This window comes from Rissa tridactyla, chromosome 4 (genome assembly GCF_028500815.1).
Source record: "Rissa tridactyla isolate bRisTri1 chromosome 4, bRisTri1.patW.cur.20221130, whole genome shotgun sequence".
NCBI classification, from domain to species: Eukaryota; Metazoa; Chordata; class Aves; order Charadriiformes; family Laridae; genus Rissa; species Rissa tridactyla.
In genome coordinates, this window is record NC_071469.1 from 2,481,461 (window position 1) to 2,497,822 (window position 16,362).

At 53.7% G+C, this 16,362-nt stretch overlaps 1 protein-coding gene across 1 annotated transcript in view; it reads right to left on the bottom strand.

Moving 5' to 3' along the window:
* KDM2A (lysine demethylase 2A) overlaps positions 1–16,362 on the bottom strand; it is a 52,057-nt gene that overhangs the window by 18,419 nt on the left and 17,276 nt on the right. The window contains 8 exon segments of the mRNA XM_054198696.1: positions 79–194; positions 2,016–2,169; positions 5,077–5,170; positions 5,771–5,877; positions 7,546–7,724; positions 8,079–8,125; positions 9,515–9,593; positions 11,050–11,188. Coding sequence (XP_054054671.1) covers positions 79–194; positions 2,016–2,169; positions 5,077–5,170; positions 5,771–5,877; positions 7,546–7,724; positions 8,079–8,125; positions 9,515–9,593; positions 11,050–11,188 — 915 coding nt within the window.

A 16,362-nucleotide genomic window follows, 5' to 3' on the forward strand; every position in this document is an offset into this window, starting at 1 on the left:
GCACGCCACCGCTCCTGGCTGCGCCCTCCCCACCATCCCGGGAGGCCACGTCCTGCCAGCTCTCCCGCAGGTCCTTACCCGCGTGCGGTCTTCGATGCTGTAGATCCGGAGCTGCATAGGGATGTTGAAGCTGTGTAAGAAGTTGCCTCCGAAAACCAGCGTGTCCATGGGAGTGTACACGGCATGGATCCAACCTTGGAGAGAAAGCAGAGTTTGAAGAATCCTTCTGAGCGACTAGGTGAGGTCAGAGTCTCACGACTGACAGTCCCCGCTAATTCCAATGCTTTGCGATCTCTTACGAACTGTGCTTTTCAGAGCAAGACTGTCAAATCCACGCAACCTTCAGGCTGTTCCGCTAAGTCCACCCTGACAGTTACACCCTTAACCTGCATCCAGGTCAGCTGCGAACACACAGACCAGCTACTGACCCCTTGTCATGTCAGCCAGCCCTAGCGGCAGCGGGGAGCTAGGAAGGGACCCCACAGACTCCAGCTCTTTGAGGAGCTGCTGTGACGCAGCAATGCTCACCCCTCCTGAAGCGTCCCTACCGAATTACTCGATACCCAGCTCACTCGACCCATCGAAGAGCTGGAGACAGCCTTGTACTTAGGCACTTAAATACACCTGTGGATCTGGCCTCGCATCCTCCCGTGGCGGCACACGTGCCACTGCCCACCTCCTGTCCATAGCGCTTTGTCATCCCGGTGTCTCTGTAAAGTTGCTTCCTAGCTGCACTGGGCCTAAAGAACACCAGCAGCAAGGAAAAAGAGTCTTCCAAAGTCTGTTAAATAATTAAAAGAACCCTCAAAGCAACTCTAGACCCAGCTCTGTCATCTCCAATACAATCCAGCCCAGCCCAACATTTCGGGAATTCCAGCATGAGTTTCCTTAGGGCAAGGCCACTCAATTCACAAGAAGTGTCAGTCATGGTACCAGGGTCAAAAATGAGTAACTTGTGCAGTCCCTGGTGCTTTTTGTTCCCGGTCTTGCTGTAAGCTACAGGGGTACGTACGTACAACACAGCTTAGTCCTGCACTGCTGCTGGAGGCAAAACGGCAGGTTACAGCATTCTTTGCCATCTGAGACAATCTTCCAGACAATTTTTATAAAACGGTTTTATTAGAAGACTCAAAAGGGGTCCAACGATCTTTCTCCTCACAAGGGAGCACTCCCTAGTGCAAGCACAACATTTTGCAGACATCCTAAAAGGCTGGGAGCCAGTCCTTGCAAAAAACCAACCTGAGCCGCTGTTTCATCTACCTCATCTCTTCCGCCTCTGCTGTTTTCCAGCACAGCACTCACTGTGCATGCAAGACACTGCTGATGCCCTCCAACTATTCTGCTTGCTAAACCGAGTCAGGCTAAAGATTTCTCTTACCTCGAGAGTGTTCCCGCTCCCAACCTCAAAGTCTCTTTGCCCAAGCCCTCTGCAAAGCAGTTAGCTGCGAGTCTCTCCCCGGTTACTGCTTCCCAGCTCCTTACTGGGTTTCAGCATTTTCCAATATCTGCTTCTACCTACATGATTTCCAGTTCTTCTATGTCCAGTACACGCAGACTGTTTGATTGTCTTTTCTCGTGTTCAGAGCAGTCACCTTGCTCCTTAAAATTCACACACTGGCTCCCTTCCTTGCTTCAAAATTTGAACGTAACTCTGCAGAGATTTCAGGGGAGACCCGGGAAGCTGAGGAGCCGTGCTGCCTCGGGCCAGCCTCTGTCCTCGACGCGTGGCAACATGCCGGGCTCTGGGAAAGCCTCCTTTAATAATTGATCAATTATGTGATGCGAGCCAGCCACAACTTTCCTGTCGCTTGGGCTGAATCCGCAGTGCCATGACAGGCGTGTTTTAGGGAGCTGGCAAGCAAGAGGACAGAGGCACATCACGTCTCCCTCCCCCAGTTACTCATGAAGGGGGAAGCTAAACCCTGCCTGTTCTGATTTCTCTTGCGTTCCAGGAGTTTCGGCCTCCTGCCACAACCCTGGTAAAGGCCAGGATGCCCCTGCCCACCCTGCGGTACCTGAGGGGATGACAAACGTGTAGCCCTGCTTGAGCTCGATGCGCTGGCACTCTGACACTCTGTCCCCAAGGAAAATGTCTCCCTGCTTCCCTGAGAGAAGCCAGTTTTCATAGAGCTCCAGGTTCTGGGGTGTAGGAGGGATCAGCCAGAAGATCTGCAAAGAAAGACAACACATGTAAGTCATAGCAAAATAGCTACTGACTGCCCCCTGCTTCTTCCAAACCTGTCCCACTGCCGGCATCTGAATCTCTTCCTCTCCCCGCCCACAGACGATGCAACATCTGCAGAAGTTCCCAGTAAAGCGACCTGAACAGCCGTCCCATTTGAGAAGCTGCCGAACAAGGTCCTTCCTGACCTGACACACTGACCACCATACCCAGACTGAGCTTGGGATGCTTTGTAAGGTATTATTTAACACCAGCGTCAAGAGATAGAGAGCCCAAAGACACCAGAGTATTAGAGTCAAAGGAAATATTTACCCGCATATTTCTGCCACGTTAGTACGAACTACGAGAGATTTGCACCCGTCTGGCTCCATGCAATACAGGTGGCAAGGAGACGTCCATCCCCGACTAGGCTCTTCAAAGACTGTTAGCTCGGCCTTTGGGAGAAAGCACTGGAGCCACAAACCACCAGAATCGCTGCGGAAGTCTGGCAGCTACATCTCCTTTGCAAGGAAAGGTGGGTGAAAAGCCCAGGTTCTTCAGGTGGTGGGGGGAGATTGCTGCCCTCCCTGAACCTAGTCTAAGTCAGCAGAGAAAGACAGGATGGAATAATTGCCCAGGACTTGTCCTAAAGAAGTGACAAGAGTTCTTTCCTAGAGATCTGCCTTTACTGCCTGGAGGGAGCCCATCCAGCTGCCTCCAGCCAGAGAGTTCCTTCACAGCAGTTACAGAAGAGGACTCCGTATCCTAAGGCTGTCCAAGGCTCTTTCTCAGGAGATGTCCAGCCACTGCAGGCAGCCTTTTTTTACCCCTGGCTCCTTGATGAATTCAGCACTAAATGGCTGACGGTTTTTATCAGAAGCAATGAGCTCTATTCTAATGGCTCACAAGGATTAAGCCAGGAGCGAGCTGCATTTCACTGGGCAAGAGGTGGGACCTGCCTTTGGTAAAGTCTGCACTACAGGATACTTTCCTCCAACGTCGTGTCTAACTTTAGAGTCTTCAGCACAAGAAGGACACGGAGCCGTTGGAGCGGTGCCAGAGGAGGCCCCGGAGATGCTGGGAGGGCTGGAGCCCCTCTGCTGGGAGGACAGGCTGAGAGAGCTGGGGGGGTTCAGCCTGGAGAAGAGAAGGCTCCGCGGAGACCCTCCAGCCCCTTCCAGTCCCTCAAGGGGCTCCAGAAAAGCTGGGGAGGGACTCTGGATCAGGGAGGGGAGCCATGGGACGAGGGGGATCGGTTTTACACTGAAAGAGGGGAGATTGAGATGAGATCTGAGGGAGGAATTCTTGGCTGTGAGGGTGGTGAGCCCCTGGCCCAGGTTGCCCAGAGAAGCTGTGGCTGCCCCGTCCCTGGAGGGGTTCAAGGCCAGGTTGGATGGGGCTTGGAGCAACCTGGGCTGGTGGGAGGTGTCCCTGCCCAGGGCAGGGGTGTGGAATAAGATGATCTTTAAGGTCCCTTCCAACCCAAACCATCCTATGGTTGGGATTCTAACCATGGATCTACAATTAGCTTTTCCTAATAATACTAAGCTGAGCTACCACCAGATTTTGCGGCTCTGACTGCATGGATTCAAACGTACAGCAGCGTCTGTCTGCATTGCCACCCTCCCCGGACAGCAGCGCAAAGCTTCCTCGACTGCAGCACAGCTAACAACTACAGCTAGCAAAAACTGGAATACAAACTCTATTGCAAACCTGTTTTCTGAAAGTTAAGGGAACGAATACAACACCCCTACCTGTAAAGGGAGCTTAAGGTGCAATTCACCCTGCCTACGGGCAAGTGGGACGACTGGCGCCTTCCCAGATCCCCTCCCAGACAGATTTCTTCCAAGTCAGACCCCAGTACCAACACACAGCTGGGGTGACAATGCCCGGTACGGGGAAATCCCTGCACAATTATAACTGGAAGCCGCCCATCCAGGAACAAACATTGCACTCAAAATGAAGTCTGTCACCAGACAGACTCAAACGTGACGGAGTCTGGGGTTCAGTTTCTGTATCTGGCGCAGAGCTCAGCTACAGGAAGAGACTCCAGACAAGCAGCTCAAATCTCACACTGTTTCAGAGCTACTTCTCACCAGAAACCATTCAAGGGGCGTCATGGTTTCGGTTGGGATGGAGCTAACTTTCTCATTAGCGGCTGCTGTAGCGCGAAGTTTTGGATTTGGGATGAGAAAGAGGGTTCATCGTGCACTGATGGTTTTGGTTGCTGCTGAGCAGCTTTTGCTTTACTTATTAAACTGTCTTTATCTCAACTCAGGTGTTTTTCCTCATTTTTGCTCTTCTGACTCGCTCCCCCATCACAACCGGGGGGAGTGAGCGAGTGGCTGCGTGGCCCCCGCCTCTGGCTGGGGTTAAATCACGACGAGGGGTTTTGCAGCAAAGACCTGTCACTTGTCACTCGCCTTCAGTTCAAATGCTTCTGCTTTTGAAATCACCTGGTGTTTTAAGGTGACCCCTCACGCATCTGTCGGCTATTTAAAACCCCTGGACGGCTTCGCTTTAGGAGAGGCTCCCTTTCATCTCTCGTTACCTTTCTTCTGTTTGCTGCGGTTCCCGGTGTGCTACTTGTGCCACACCAAGAGGTGATCAGCCACGTAGCCAAATGATCTCTCAGGAGCCCAAGGCCCTGGATGAACTGGGTGATTCTACTCTACGCCATTTAGTCTTTTATACGGTTGTCTCAGCATCATCTCTACAGCATGGGTTTTCAGCCTGTGCCCGGTGGACCTCTGAGGGCCTGAACTACTTCCAAGAACCACAGATAAACAAGTTTAGGGTGGAAAGACTTCAATTTGCCATCTGGGACCCGCATCTTCAAGGCTCTAAAAGAGAATAGACTAAAAGCCACTCTACTAAAGCACCTGTAACTTTCTCAACAGGGACTGTCCTCCTACCTTTCCCCCTCGGTGGATGTGATACCACACAGAAGTGCCACCAAAGTCCACGTGGAAATCTGTGTAGCAGCCCTTGACACTCATCAGACAGTATCTGTTGGAAAATAAGACGATGATAAAGTGAAAACAAGCGGTGATCCGCATTTTAGGGCGGATAAAATGTACTCAAAGGGAAGGGGCTGCCCAAACCCAGGCCAATGGCTCAGAGCAGTGCCACAAGCCAATCACCGCAGTGCTAAGCACTTTAGCCACAGGGAGGTGGTGGTTTGCAGGAGAGCTCACTTTGCATTTCTATCGCGCCCCCACAAAAAGATCTAGTCCAGGCAAGAGGAGAGCTTTTATCCTCACACACCCGGCAGCTCTAGAAACCCCCATGTCACAGGTCTGGCCTAGGGGAGGGATGGGCAGCGTCTAGCAGCTCAGCCGACTCCAGATGTCTCAAGGTGGTGAGCACCGGGAGTTTCCCCAAAGCGCAGCGAGCTCCTAGAAGCCACGCTACCACCCTTCCACACAGCATTCAGCAGGGGCTTGAATAACTAACTGCCGCGTCCTTACAAGTGTCACCTGCTGAAATAAACAGGGAGACCGTTCCTCCCGCTTCCCCTTGGTACAAAGTGCCTCTCCCTTGGACAGTTTTCTTGCAAGAGACGCTTCGCTGCCTGCCACCACTGGAACAGCTCAGGAAGTCACTTACTTCTGCACCTTTGGGTACTGCATCTCCAGGATAGCATTCGTAGACTCTGTCTGACTCTCCTTCAGGTGTCTGGGCCACATGTTATCAACCCAGTCAATCAAATCCACCTACAGCAGAAAGGTGGGAGACATGAGTAGAGATGAAGGGGGCACGGTAACGCCTTTTGCTACCCCCCAAGGCTGTCCTGGAAACTCAAATATCTATTGCCTGCCCGGTAAGCCCACAGCTCCCACGCAGCTGGGCACCTCTGGGATGCACTGGGGCCACCAAAGCCAGTGCGCACAGCCTCCAGAGCACCACCACGACAAACGACGGGACCAAGGAAGGGAAGGAAGCCCTGGTGTTGGCTGAATAGTCATGATACCCCCCCGCCTTTTTGGCCCTCACACAGCCAGCAACCTTCCTTTTTGGCCCCAACACACTCAGCAACCTTCCTGATTGACCAGCAACCTTTACTGGTGCAATCCCACAGCAAAGCACTTCGGACCAGCTGTTCTGAAGCCAGTCGCTGTACAGTCAACCTCTGGATTCACACAAGCAGCAAACACCACAGCAAGATCCCAAGCATGGTACTGGGATGCTGGTCTTCCACTTAGGGGCTGGGCAGGAATTGTGATGCACTGGGCTTACATAAAAAACACACCGAGCAGCGTCTGCTAAGGTGGGATTCAACTCCCTGAGCTTCAGGACAGCCAGGGCAGGCAGAGATGTCCAGGCTCCCTCTACAGTTAACAGAGAGAAGTGAATGGCCCCCCCAGAGCTGCCCCTTCCTCTCCTCCGACTGCAGAGGGAGTTCAGGATGTGCATCCCATCCATCCCACCTTCCGCACTTCAGTAAGTGCAACTACTTTTCCCCCTGCCAAACAGCCTCCTGCCCGCCTTCCAGCACACCTCCAGCCTCTGCTCTCCGAGATTTCTGCACTTTTGCATCAGAAACACACACACCCTCCTCCCCCACACTGCGTAACACTCCGGACACAGGGTCGCCATCCTAACGAGACCGTGGTTTCCAAACACCAAGGAAACCACAAAGCTCACCCAGCATCCAGGCTCTAGCTACTCTCTCAAAACGCAGCAAGCATCGCGGAGCTCTGCTGGAGTTTCACACCTGGCCACGCGCCACGGCAAGCCAGCCCTGCCCCGCACCTCTCTTCGGCCACGACGGGGGGTGACCGCTGGTGCGGGAGAGGGCTCTGCACCAAGCATCAGAGCAGCGGGGAAGGTGGGCCCAAGACTAAACGACAGCCGAGGTCTTGGCGGGCAGTGGAATCAGCTAACGGGGAAATGCTGGAAGCCAGCGTCGCCGTGCTGTCCCCGACACCCGCTGTGGCCGAGCACAAGCCTGACCTCTCTATTCAAACTCAGGTGCTCGTTCAAACCATGCCTGGTCTTGATCAGCAGCCAGCAGAAGCAGGCTACTTCACTCTAATTATTCCTCAGCCGATCGCTTGCATTTCTCTAATTACTGACAGCTAGCGAACAAGTCAGCTCTCTGCAGAATGACACGCCAGGGACATGACCATGGTCACTATAGCTGAGGGATGCACAGGCCGGGCAGCTCCAGCCTGACTGCGAGATCAGCTCCAGCAGATGAGGTCCCAGTCAAACACAAAATCAGCTCCAGCAGCTTCCAGAGCACAGCGGTGACATCCCTGACTCAGCCCATGCATGTTACGAGCAGTCTTCCCCCACGTTCAAGTGCCAGGCTGCACCTCGCCTACAGGGGACAAGCACAAAGGGGAAGACGTTCCCGCGGAAGGAAGAGCCAGGCTCACCGTAGCAGGTCTCTGCACCAGGTTCTCCAGTTTGGTGTGGCTGAACTCCAGGCTGATGACATTGTAAAGTTTCTCTCGCTCGGCCTCCGGTGTCTCGTAGTAGCGTGCCCACTGCGCCATGGACATCTCGATATCCCTCTGCGTGTTCACATCCATGACATCCACCATCCGTCGGCTCCCTGTCAGAACAGGCAGAAGTCACTGGAACCGTCCCCGAGCACAGTCGGCCACCCAAGAAGCGACAATCCAGGAGACATGGGACCCTTCCTCAAGAACCCACCCACACGCAGGTGTGACATCTTGGCCTCTCCCATAACTTCATCTCCTCCCAGACCCACACTAAAACAGAAGCTGCTTCAGGTCAAACCAGACTCCTCAAGCAGTTGTGATGCACTGGCTCGGGTTCAACCAGCTGGACACTGGGGGGAGCCGCAAAACCAGGCCCCCAGCTTTGATAAACCCAGTGACTCTCCCCATTCCCCTCTATCTGCCCGGGGCGCAGCAGGGGCACACCGTGGTCCGCGGCCACTTACCGACGCACAGCCGCACATCATTCACGCTGAAGTCCGGATCTGGCATCCTGCAGGACAAACACCTTGCTAAAAAAAATCATGAAGCGCTTCTGGTTGCGGACCCTTCCCACCCGTAACCCCAGTATTGGCACCCTGAAGATATTCCTTATGCTTCTTTTTTGAAGGGTGAAGAGGACGCAACTCGATTTCTGGGGGCGCAGGTCTGGGGTGAAACACTGAGCCCAACTTCTGGCAAGGGACGCAGATCTGGGAGTAGGATATGCCATCTCTAGAGCATGAGCTCTTTGGTGTATGATGGCTTCTGGCAAACGAGCATAAGCAACCCTAGCGCTCGTTTTCAAGAGTGCTCATACGAGTTACCCCAATATAAAGGGCATACCCAGACCAGTACAAGCAGTGTATTTCACTGACACAGCGTAACTACTCCGACTGTTTGTACTGGCATACTCACCCGTACAAACACTGCCGCCACGGGCAGAACGGGCGGGCAGCAATTCAAGCAGCTCTTGACCCAGAGAAATAACTGAAAGCTCAGGTGAAAACCAGCTTCACCCACACCGTAATTCTCAGTATCAAATCTGCGCCCTCCCAAGTCACCCAGCAGTTAAAACCGAGCCCGGCACAATTTCCGATCTAATTCATCGCAGTACGGTACATCATGCGCCGGATGAGGAGTTGCCCATTCGTTCACAGCCAGTGGAGGAAGTTCAGAGCAGCGTTGCTGATACTGGCTTGGACAAAAAAGTTTGCTAGGGCTAATTTATTCCTCTAACTTTCGTATTAACCAAAACCAAAAGACACTGACCCAGCGGAAACACTGGAACAGATCAGGTCTTTTTTTTTTTTTTTTAAGTTTGAGAAAGACAGCTATGATGTTTTGATGTAATATTGCTTGCCTTAAAACTACATCTACCACCCCACAGCGTATTTATAGGAACATCAGAAAACAGCCCAAAGTCTTGCACGAGTACAGCTTTACACTCAAAGCTGTAAACTTTCATTGACTTGCTGTAGCAAGGGAGAGAGATGGCAGTTTAGAAGTAACCGTGTTGGGCAAACCAGGTTGGAATTCTGGAAAATGCCAGAAATACTACAAATTGCTTGACTCTCTGGCAATAGATGCCTATATTACTAGGAAAGAAAGCCAGGCAGATGTTGCATCAGAGCAGCAGCGGGACTTCCCAGACATTGGGTTGAACTGTGATCACCTACGGCCAATTCAGTCCTCTCATTTTAAGTCCAAACAGACTCGTAAGAACAGGATAACTCAGGTGGAAGATACTTCTCACTGCATGTAAAGAACAGCGTGGGCAGGACACAGTCACACCACCTCGGCAGAGCACAAATCCAGCTTCCAGGCTCACGTCCCACACAGTGTAGAGAGAGGCAAGAAATCGGGCCAGAGTCACCCACCGTTCTGTGCCCCCAATACTTACTTTATCCCCAGGCCATCCGAGCTCCTGAAGATGAGAGGGTCCCTCAGGCCGCCCCGCTGGATGTATTCAACTGTGAAGTCTGGCGTGGGGAGACAAGGAGGAGGAAGGTGTTAGGGGAAGACGCCTTCAGAGGACTATAGACAAACTGAGGTTAGAAAGGATCTCTGGAGATCTCTAGTCCAACCCTGCTCCCGGCAAACTGACTCCAGACTCAGATCGGGTTGTTCAGTGCCCTGTGCAGTTGAGAATCACAGAACCACAGAATGGTTTGGGTTGGAAGAGACCTTAAAGATCATCCAGTTCCACCCCGCTGCCCTGGGCAGGGACACCTCCCACCAGCCCAGGTTGCTCCAAGCCCCGTCCAACCTGGCCTTGAACCCCTCCAGGGATGGGGCAGCCACAGCTTCTCTGGGCAACCTGGGCCAGGGGCTCACCCCCCTCACAGCCAAGAATTTCTTTCTAATAGACCCGAGAATGTCCTCATATCTCTGTGGCAAACCTAGCCAGCGAAAGAAATCCCCGTTCCTCGCTATTTCTACACCCCCTCGGAGATTCTGGAACTCTTTTGCGGCAGTTCTGCGAGCAGCATGGCGTGTGCTGCCGACAAGCTTCAGACAGGCCCCCCAGGGCGGGGGGAGTTTGCTGCGACAGGCTGCACCAGACAGGGGAACGGCACGGTTTTTGGTCCTCACTTCCTTAAGAAGCGCACAGCCAAGCAAGAGGGGCCTTGAAGAAATGCTCCTCCCTCACGGTAAATCCTCACGAGGCTTGCGATGAAAAGACATCCCACTGAGCCGTACGCGTGGTGAAAGAAAGGGGAGAGATCCCACATAGTCTTTGAATTAAGCATCTAGTAGACATGTGGCTGCAATTACAGGTGCCGAGACCCAGGCGAACCCTCTCGTTCCTGGCTGCCACGTGTCCCAGCAAGCCCGCAGCGCTGCACGCTGCCTCCTCGCTCTCCGGATCGGGCGGCTTCCACGCCGTTTCCCACAGGCGCTCCCTGTTTACCCGCTGCCCTGGCCCAAGGGCTTAGCGGGCTCGAGCCAATCCTCCACCAATACGCCTCGCGTCGCCCTTCCAACTGCTCGAGGACTGCCGCAGGACCTGCCGGGGGGGGCAGGCAGAAACGTCCCCCGCCTGCTCTGCACAGCTTGGGTTATGCAAGGAAACCGGTTTACAGCAGAGGAAAGCATGGAAGTGTGGAAGTGGCGTGAACAGCAGTTTTCCCAACTTTATAGAAGGGCGGGGAGTAAAAGGCAGCGTAACGCAGGACAGCGGGAAAGGATTTCATTAATCCTTGAATTTCGTTTCAATTGCCTTGTAACCACCCTTCAAGTTGGCAGTCAGGGAGGCTTTGGGTAGTCAGATGCACAAGAGCACATCCAACTGCGATCACTGTTAGCTTTCTACGGAAGGCTCAGGGAAAGGTCATCTCCCACACCATATCCCACTGGAGAAGCGGCCAACCACAGCCGGTGCCTGGTCACCGACAGCAGTAGCGCACACTGCAGCACAGCAGTCCCGAGACAAACCTTTGCCTTCCATGAAGACCACGAAGGTGGAGTTAAACTTGTTGGTGGACAGCTTTTCCTCGAGGTCAAACGTCCTCTTCCCTTCGATTTCATCGTCGGAGATGCCATCGTCCTCGTAACGCCGCCTCATCGTGCCACGCTGAGGAGAGAACAGACCGGGAAGGTAAGAGTTATGGACCAGGAGGAACAACCAGTTGGCTTCTTGGAGCCTCAGCTCAGCCTCAGCCAGGGCTCCAGGGAAGGATACACACTTCTGCTCCCAGAGAGAAGAGACCCTGTATTACTGCAGTATATTATCCACTAGGTTTCTTGCTCAAAAAGTGCTGTGGGTATCAGTTTTCGAAACACACCAGAGAAGATCTATTTAGGCAACGTCTGTTCTGGATCCAAAACACACCACTGAAACATCAGATCCGCTCCTCCTACAACCAACAGACTGGTGCAAGTCCGGCTGTACGGGAGACAGATAATTGGCTCCTAACGAGTGCTAACACAGAAACACGGGAGGAGGGGAGATAGTTCAGTGTAACTGGGGCAAAGGAAAAAGAATCAGTTTCCCATTTTTACAGGTGCAGCAGCATTCCGCTGCGCTGGAGGTAAAGGCACTTGTGAATTTAAATCCCGGCCAGAGCACCAAGTGATAAAGGTAAGGTTTTTTTTGCTGAAGACGGTTCTCAAGTTTTCATCTTTGGCTGTGCTTCGGTACACAAAAGTTGATTTATTCCCTCGTTTGTGTGCGGGGGAGAAGCAACCCTTTTCTGAGAGGGTCTCACAAGTACATCTGTACCGGGATTCCTGACAGACATCCTCTTCTAGCATTGCTGGATCTGGAAGAAATTATTGTCCCCAGCTGTTAGCCACCCCTCCAGAGACCGGCCGCGCTCCGGCAGAGCCATCCGTGGGAACGCTCCCTAAATCCCCTCAGATAAAAGTCAACCTGGTCTGAATTAGCCAAGCTGACTTCCCCCAATTAGGGATGCTCCCGTTATAAAGCAGTCGAACACACCAACTGTTGTGCCAGCAGCCGGCCCCGGGGACAGGATGGGGGGCAGGGGGTGACGCAGCAGCTACTGTCACATCTGGGCCTGGAACCTGGCACCTGCCCGTGGCAGGGAGGCGCAGCGGCATCGCAGCGATGGTAGCGGGGTCACATCCCCAGGGATCCCACACCACTGGGCCCGGCCACGCACTGGGATGCTGACATTCGCCATTGCCGGCGAGGTGACCGATGGCATCACAGCCTCCTGCGAGTTCAAGAGCTCTTTTTCCTCCTTCTTTTAGGGTGCCCTTTCCCAAGTGAGGGCGCACACCTCGGACTCTCCTCCCTGCGCTCCCAGCAAGCTGCGGATCCCCCCGACATTCAGCACCGATTGGGGCTTTGCCCAAAGCCGCTCTCCGCTCCCTTCTGTTTTCCTCCCCCAGCCAAGGGTACGGCAGGGCTTGCTCTGACCACATGAAGTCCCAGGAGCCAGGAGGTACAAGCCCACCTCGCAGTGATGGTGAAAAGCCCTGAAAGGGTTTATTTTGCCCCACGGAGTCAGCTCCAGCCCTGCCTGGTCTCATTCGCCTTCCCCTTAACCCCTGCCCTGCCTGCTCCCCCAGCCCATCACACGCTACGGAGCTGAATTAAACACACCCGGGATATTTTCCGGCCTGGCATCATCCATCAGTCTGATCACTACGTTGCTTCGATCATCCCTCTCTTCTTTTTAATCTTATCTATTTCAGCAAAGAGAAAGGACTCTCCCATACAGATGCACTGCTTTAAAAATATTTTTAAAACTAATGAGTTCAGTGCAGGAGCACATGGGGACACTCGTTTGGAAAAGGGACTGTTTTTTCCCCTCCCTGTGACGTATAAGTTTAGTTTCACGTTTTCAAGAAGGCTGATCAATTCAGAAGTTGTTTCCCTACCACCGAGGCAGAGCAGCTTTACCTCTCCCGGCTGTTAACACCTCATTAACTTCATTGAGCTTTCCAACCGCCCCCCCTCCCAGAAACCTGTGCACAACAGGGGCACAAACTCCTCACCTGCAAGGCAGGAACAACAGGCTGCTCCTGAACGGGGTATTTCAGAAGGAGCCCCAGAACCAACACTCTCCAAGGGCCCCAACAATTGAACAATCCGGAAAAGGGCTGCGTGTTCGCAGTCCTTCGCCTTAAGCCACCCACTAAGCAGGGAGAGCAAAAAGGTGTACTTTCTTTCACCGTTTTTAACAATACAAAGATAAAACTGATTTTACTTACAGGCTTTCATGGAAGCATTTGTACAAAACACACCACGATGCTTTAAAAAAAAAAAAAAAAAGACAATAAGAGGTACCACCAGCAGAAGCCAAGCGGCGTATTCCTGGGAAACTCTGAATTTCACACTGCCAGGGCCGGACTGAGAGCACCAAGGCACTGGCTGGGAAGAGCTGCGCGGCGGCAGGGCCGCGCGTCCCACTGCTCCCAGCACAAATCCAGGGCTTGGAACTCCCAAACCCTCCGGCACGCTGCCTTTAAACCGAGACCGGCTCTTTCGAGGTGCACCAGAGCTTGAAGTTAAAAGACGTAGAGGTATTCCTGGGAGAAGAGATCCTGGCTGCGTTATATGGGAGGGCGAGCACACCTTATAAAGCAATTTCCCCTTAAAAAAAAAAAAATCACTAAATTGGTTAACAGTTTTAAAATGAGGGCACAGCGCGGGAGAGAGGGGTCCTGTCCTGTACAGGATTTATGGATACAAGAGAGAGTGCCTCATGCTCAGCGTTTGCCGAAAAGCCCCACAGTTTTGGGAAAGGCTCATTTCAAACACAGCCCCCCCCAGGTAGACCCACATCCCGGCTCGGCAGGTGTCTGGGAGGATCGCCCTGGCACCCCACGCTTGTGCCGAAATCCAACAGCTAACCAAGGACTGGGCCAGACTTCCAGCTCCTGGGAGGAACGGAGCATCTCCCTCCATCCACAACCCTCTCCCCACATCTCACCTCCATGTCGGTGGTGTGAAACAGTCCAAAAGAGCTGCTTGGGAGGGATGCAGCAAGATGCCCATGGTGAGAGAGGATGGAGCAGGTACAGCTGATGATGGCTGAAGACCTTCTTTGGGTGCCTTGGGCTCTGGGCAGGGGCAGGCGGAGCCCTGCTGGCCCCACCTTTAGGGCACAAGCAGCTCCCATAGGTCTCAGCTCCTGTTAACCCATGGGAGACCTTGCTGAACTCCCCAGGCAGCACAGCATGCACAGGCAGCGGCGAGGTGTTCATCTCTGGGTGCCAGAGCACCGAGGGCTCTTCTCCCCATCGGCCCAGCTCATCCCTGCTTCAGGAAGAGCCATTCGCTGCTGTGTTTGTCCGAGCTGGGGAGGGAGAGCCCCGACAAAACACGCTCAGAGGTGTGCCAGGCAGGATGCAAACGCAGGGCTCTCCTACCGGCCAGCACACAAGCCCAACAGGGGAAAAAAAAAACCCAATTGGCCCAGCTGATTCCAGCCCTACATGCACCCACAGACCCTTCCTCACCACCTCTTGAGCCCAAACAGCCCCATTTGCTTGGACAACCACAATTCCCACCCCAGAACCATTTCAAATCACTTCCGCCCCGAAGAATGCTGCGCGAGGGCGCGGAAGGCTTAGGTCCTATGGGCAAACACGCCAAGGAAACCCGATTTGTAGCTTCCCCTTTATATTTCTGCGCTGTCAGAGAAAGTAGAGGAGGTCATGGTGCTTCCTTGGGCTTGTTTGGACCCTTCGCTGCGCAGTCCCCTTCCAGCTGAAGCGCGTCTCAAACCCTGCCCCGTGACGCTCTCGAGCATCAGCTGCCTGTTACAGTTCCTGCTGGGACACTGCTCTTACTGTTAAAACAGGAGACTGAAGATGTTTTCGCAGTTATCTTATTCCTTACTAAAAATCACACCAGAAAAGTTCAAGGCACACCTAGTCCAGGCAAGGATGCCAATAACCTTGCAGCATGGCCAGCTTTTCACTCACCCCCAGTCCCAGGTGAGCCTAAGAAAGAAGCCCCAGGACTAGTGGCCCCAGTAGGCAGTTCTTGGGCCGTTGATTAGAGGATGTGCATAACGAAGCAGAGGATGCCGGGCCCTGTAGTCTGCAGGTCTCACCAGGTTTGGAATCGGGTGGGTGGTGGCACATGGTGGGACCAGGCTGTGGTTTGCGTTTTGACCCGCTCCCTTACTCCAGACACTCACTTCCAGTGGGCAGGTTTTGGGAAGAGCCACTCTCCTGCCTTCCCTGGGTACAAAACCTCACAGGATGAAAAAGGTCTGGCACGCTAAAAAACTGGCCAGAGGCAGCTATCCCCAAACTAGCCTCTTAATAACTCTATATTTGGCTCCCAGGCTGGAAGTATAAGCGATATTTCGGGACCCTTAGGTAAGGTACACAACTGCACTGGGCTGAAACTCAGGTGCGTCCCATTTGACCATGAACCTGTCACCTCGGGAGATCCGGGCTGGAACACTGCTCCAGCCACGGGTGCTGCGACCTGCTGCAGCCCCGTTTCAAGCATTTCTCTCACAGTAAAGAGCTGCACGGGTCAGCGGCAGCACTCGCTCAAGGACACCAGCAGCCTGAGAAGCTAGGTACAGCACAAATGCACCGATAGTGCAGGCAGACAACCGACGTACTGGGAAAACCCCTTTTCTGCCATCACCTCGCAGAGATCCCGGCGTCCGGCTGACGTGCTCAGGTTTCCTTTATCCGGGTGGAACCTCAGATGGATTAGCTGGCTTGTTCCTACAGCTACTGCCAGGATGGGAAGGACAGGGTGACAGGCAGAAGTTTCACATGGTTTAAGTATAACTACAGCACGGCTGAACAAGCACCCTTGGGAGCCTGCCCCAGACCACGACCGCCGCAGCCACACAACCCAGTACCAACCCAGCGCCAAGCTCGGTCTGACAGCTCCCTTCAGAGATTTCCTTCTGGAGTGGACGCAGTTACCGCCCCGCCAGACTGGATGCCACATCAGGCATTGTCTGTCCTTCTGGAAGTGTGGCAGCGAGCCAGCACGGGCTCTGGATTGTGTAGGCCAGCTAATTTAACAGAATTGCGACCACATGGCCAAGGCCTGATCCAGATCCCGCTGACGCTATAAGGTGGATGCTGCACTCGTGTTGGGGGTACAGTCCCAGCACAAAAGCAGTCCCACCAGGACAGAAGGACAGAGGCTGAGCCTGATAAACTGTAGGAGATGCTGTGCGGAGGAGCTCCTTCTCCCTTCCCCATCCACCCGCTCCCTCCCCGTGCCCTGTCACTGCTGCTGCTCCAACGCTCGGCTGCCCCAGTTTGGCATTTGGGCCCCAAAACCGCTTTGTG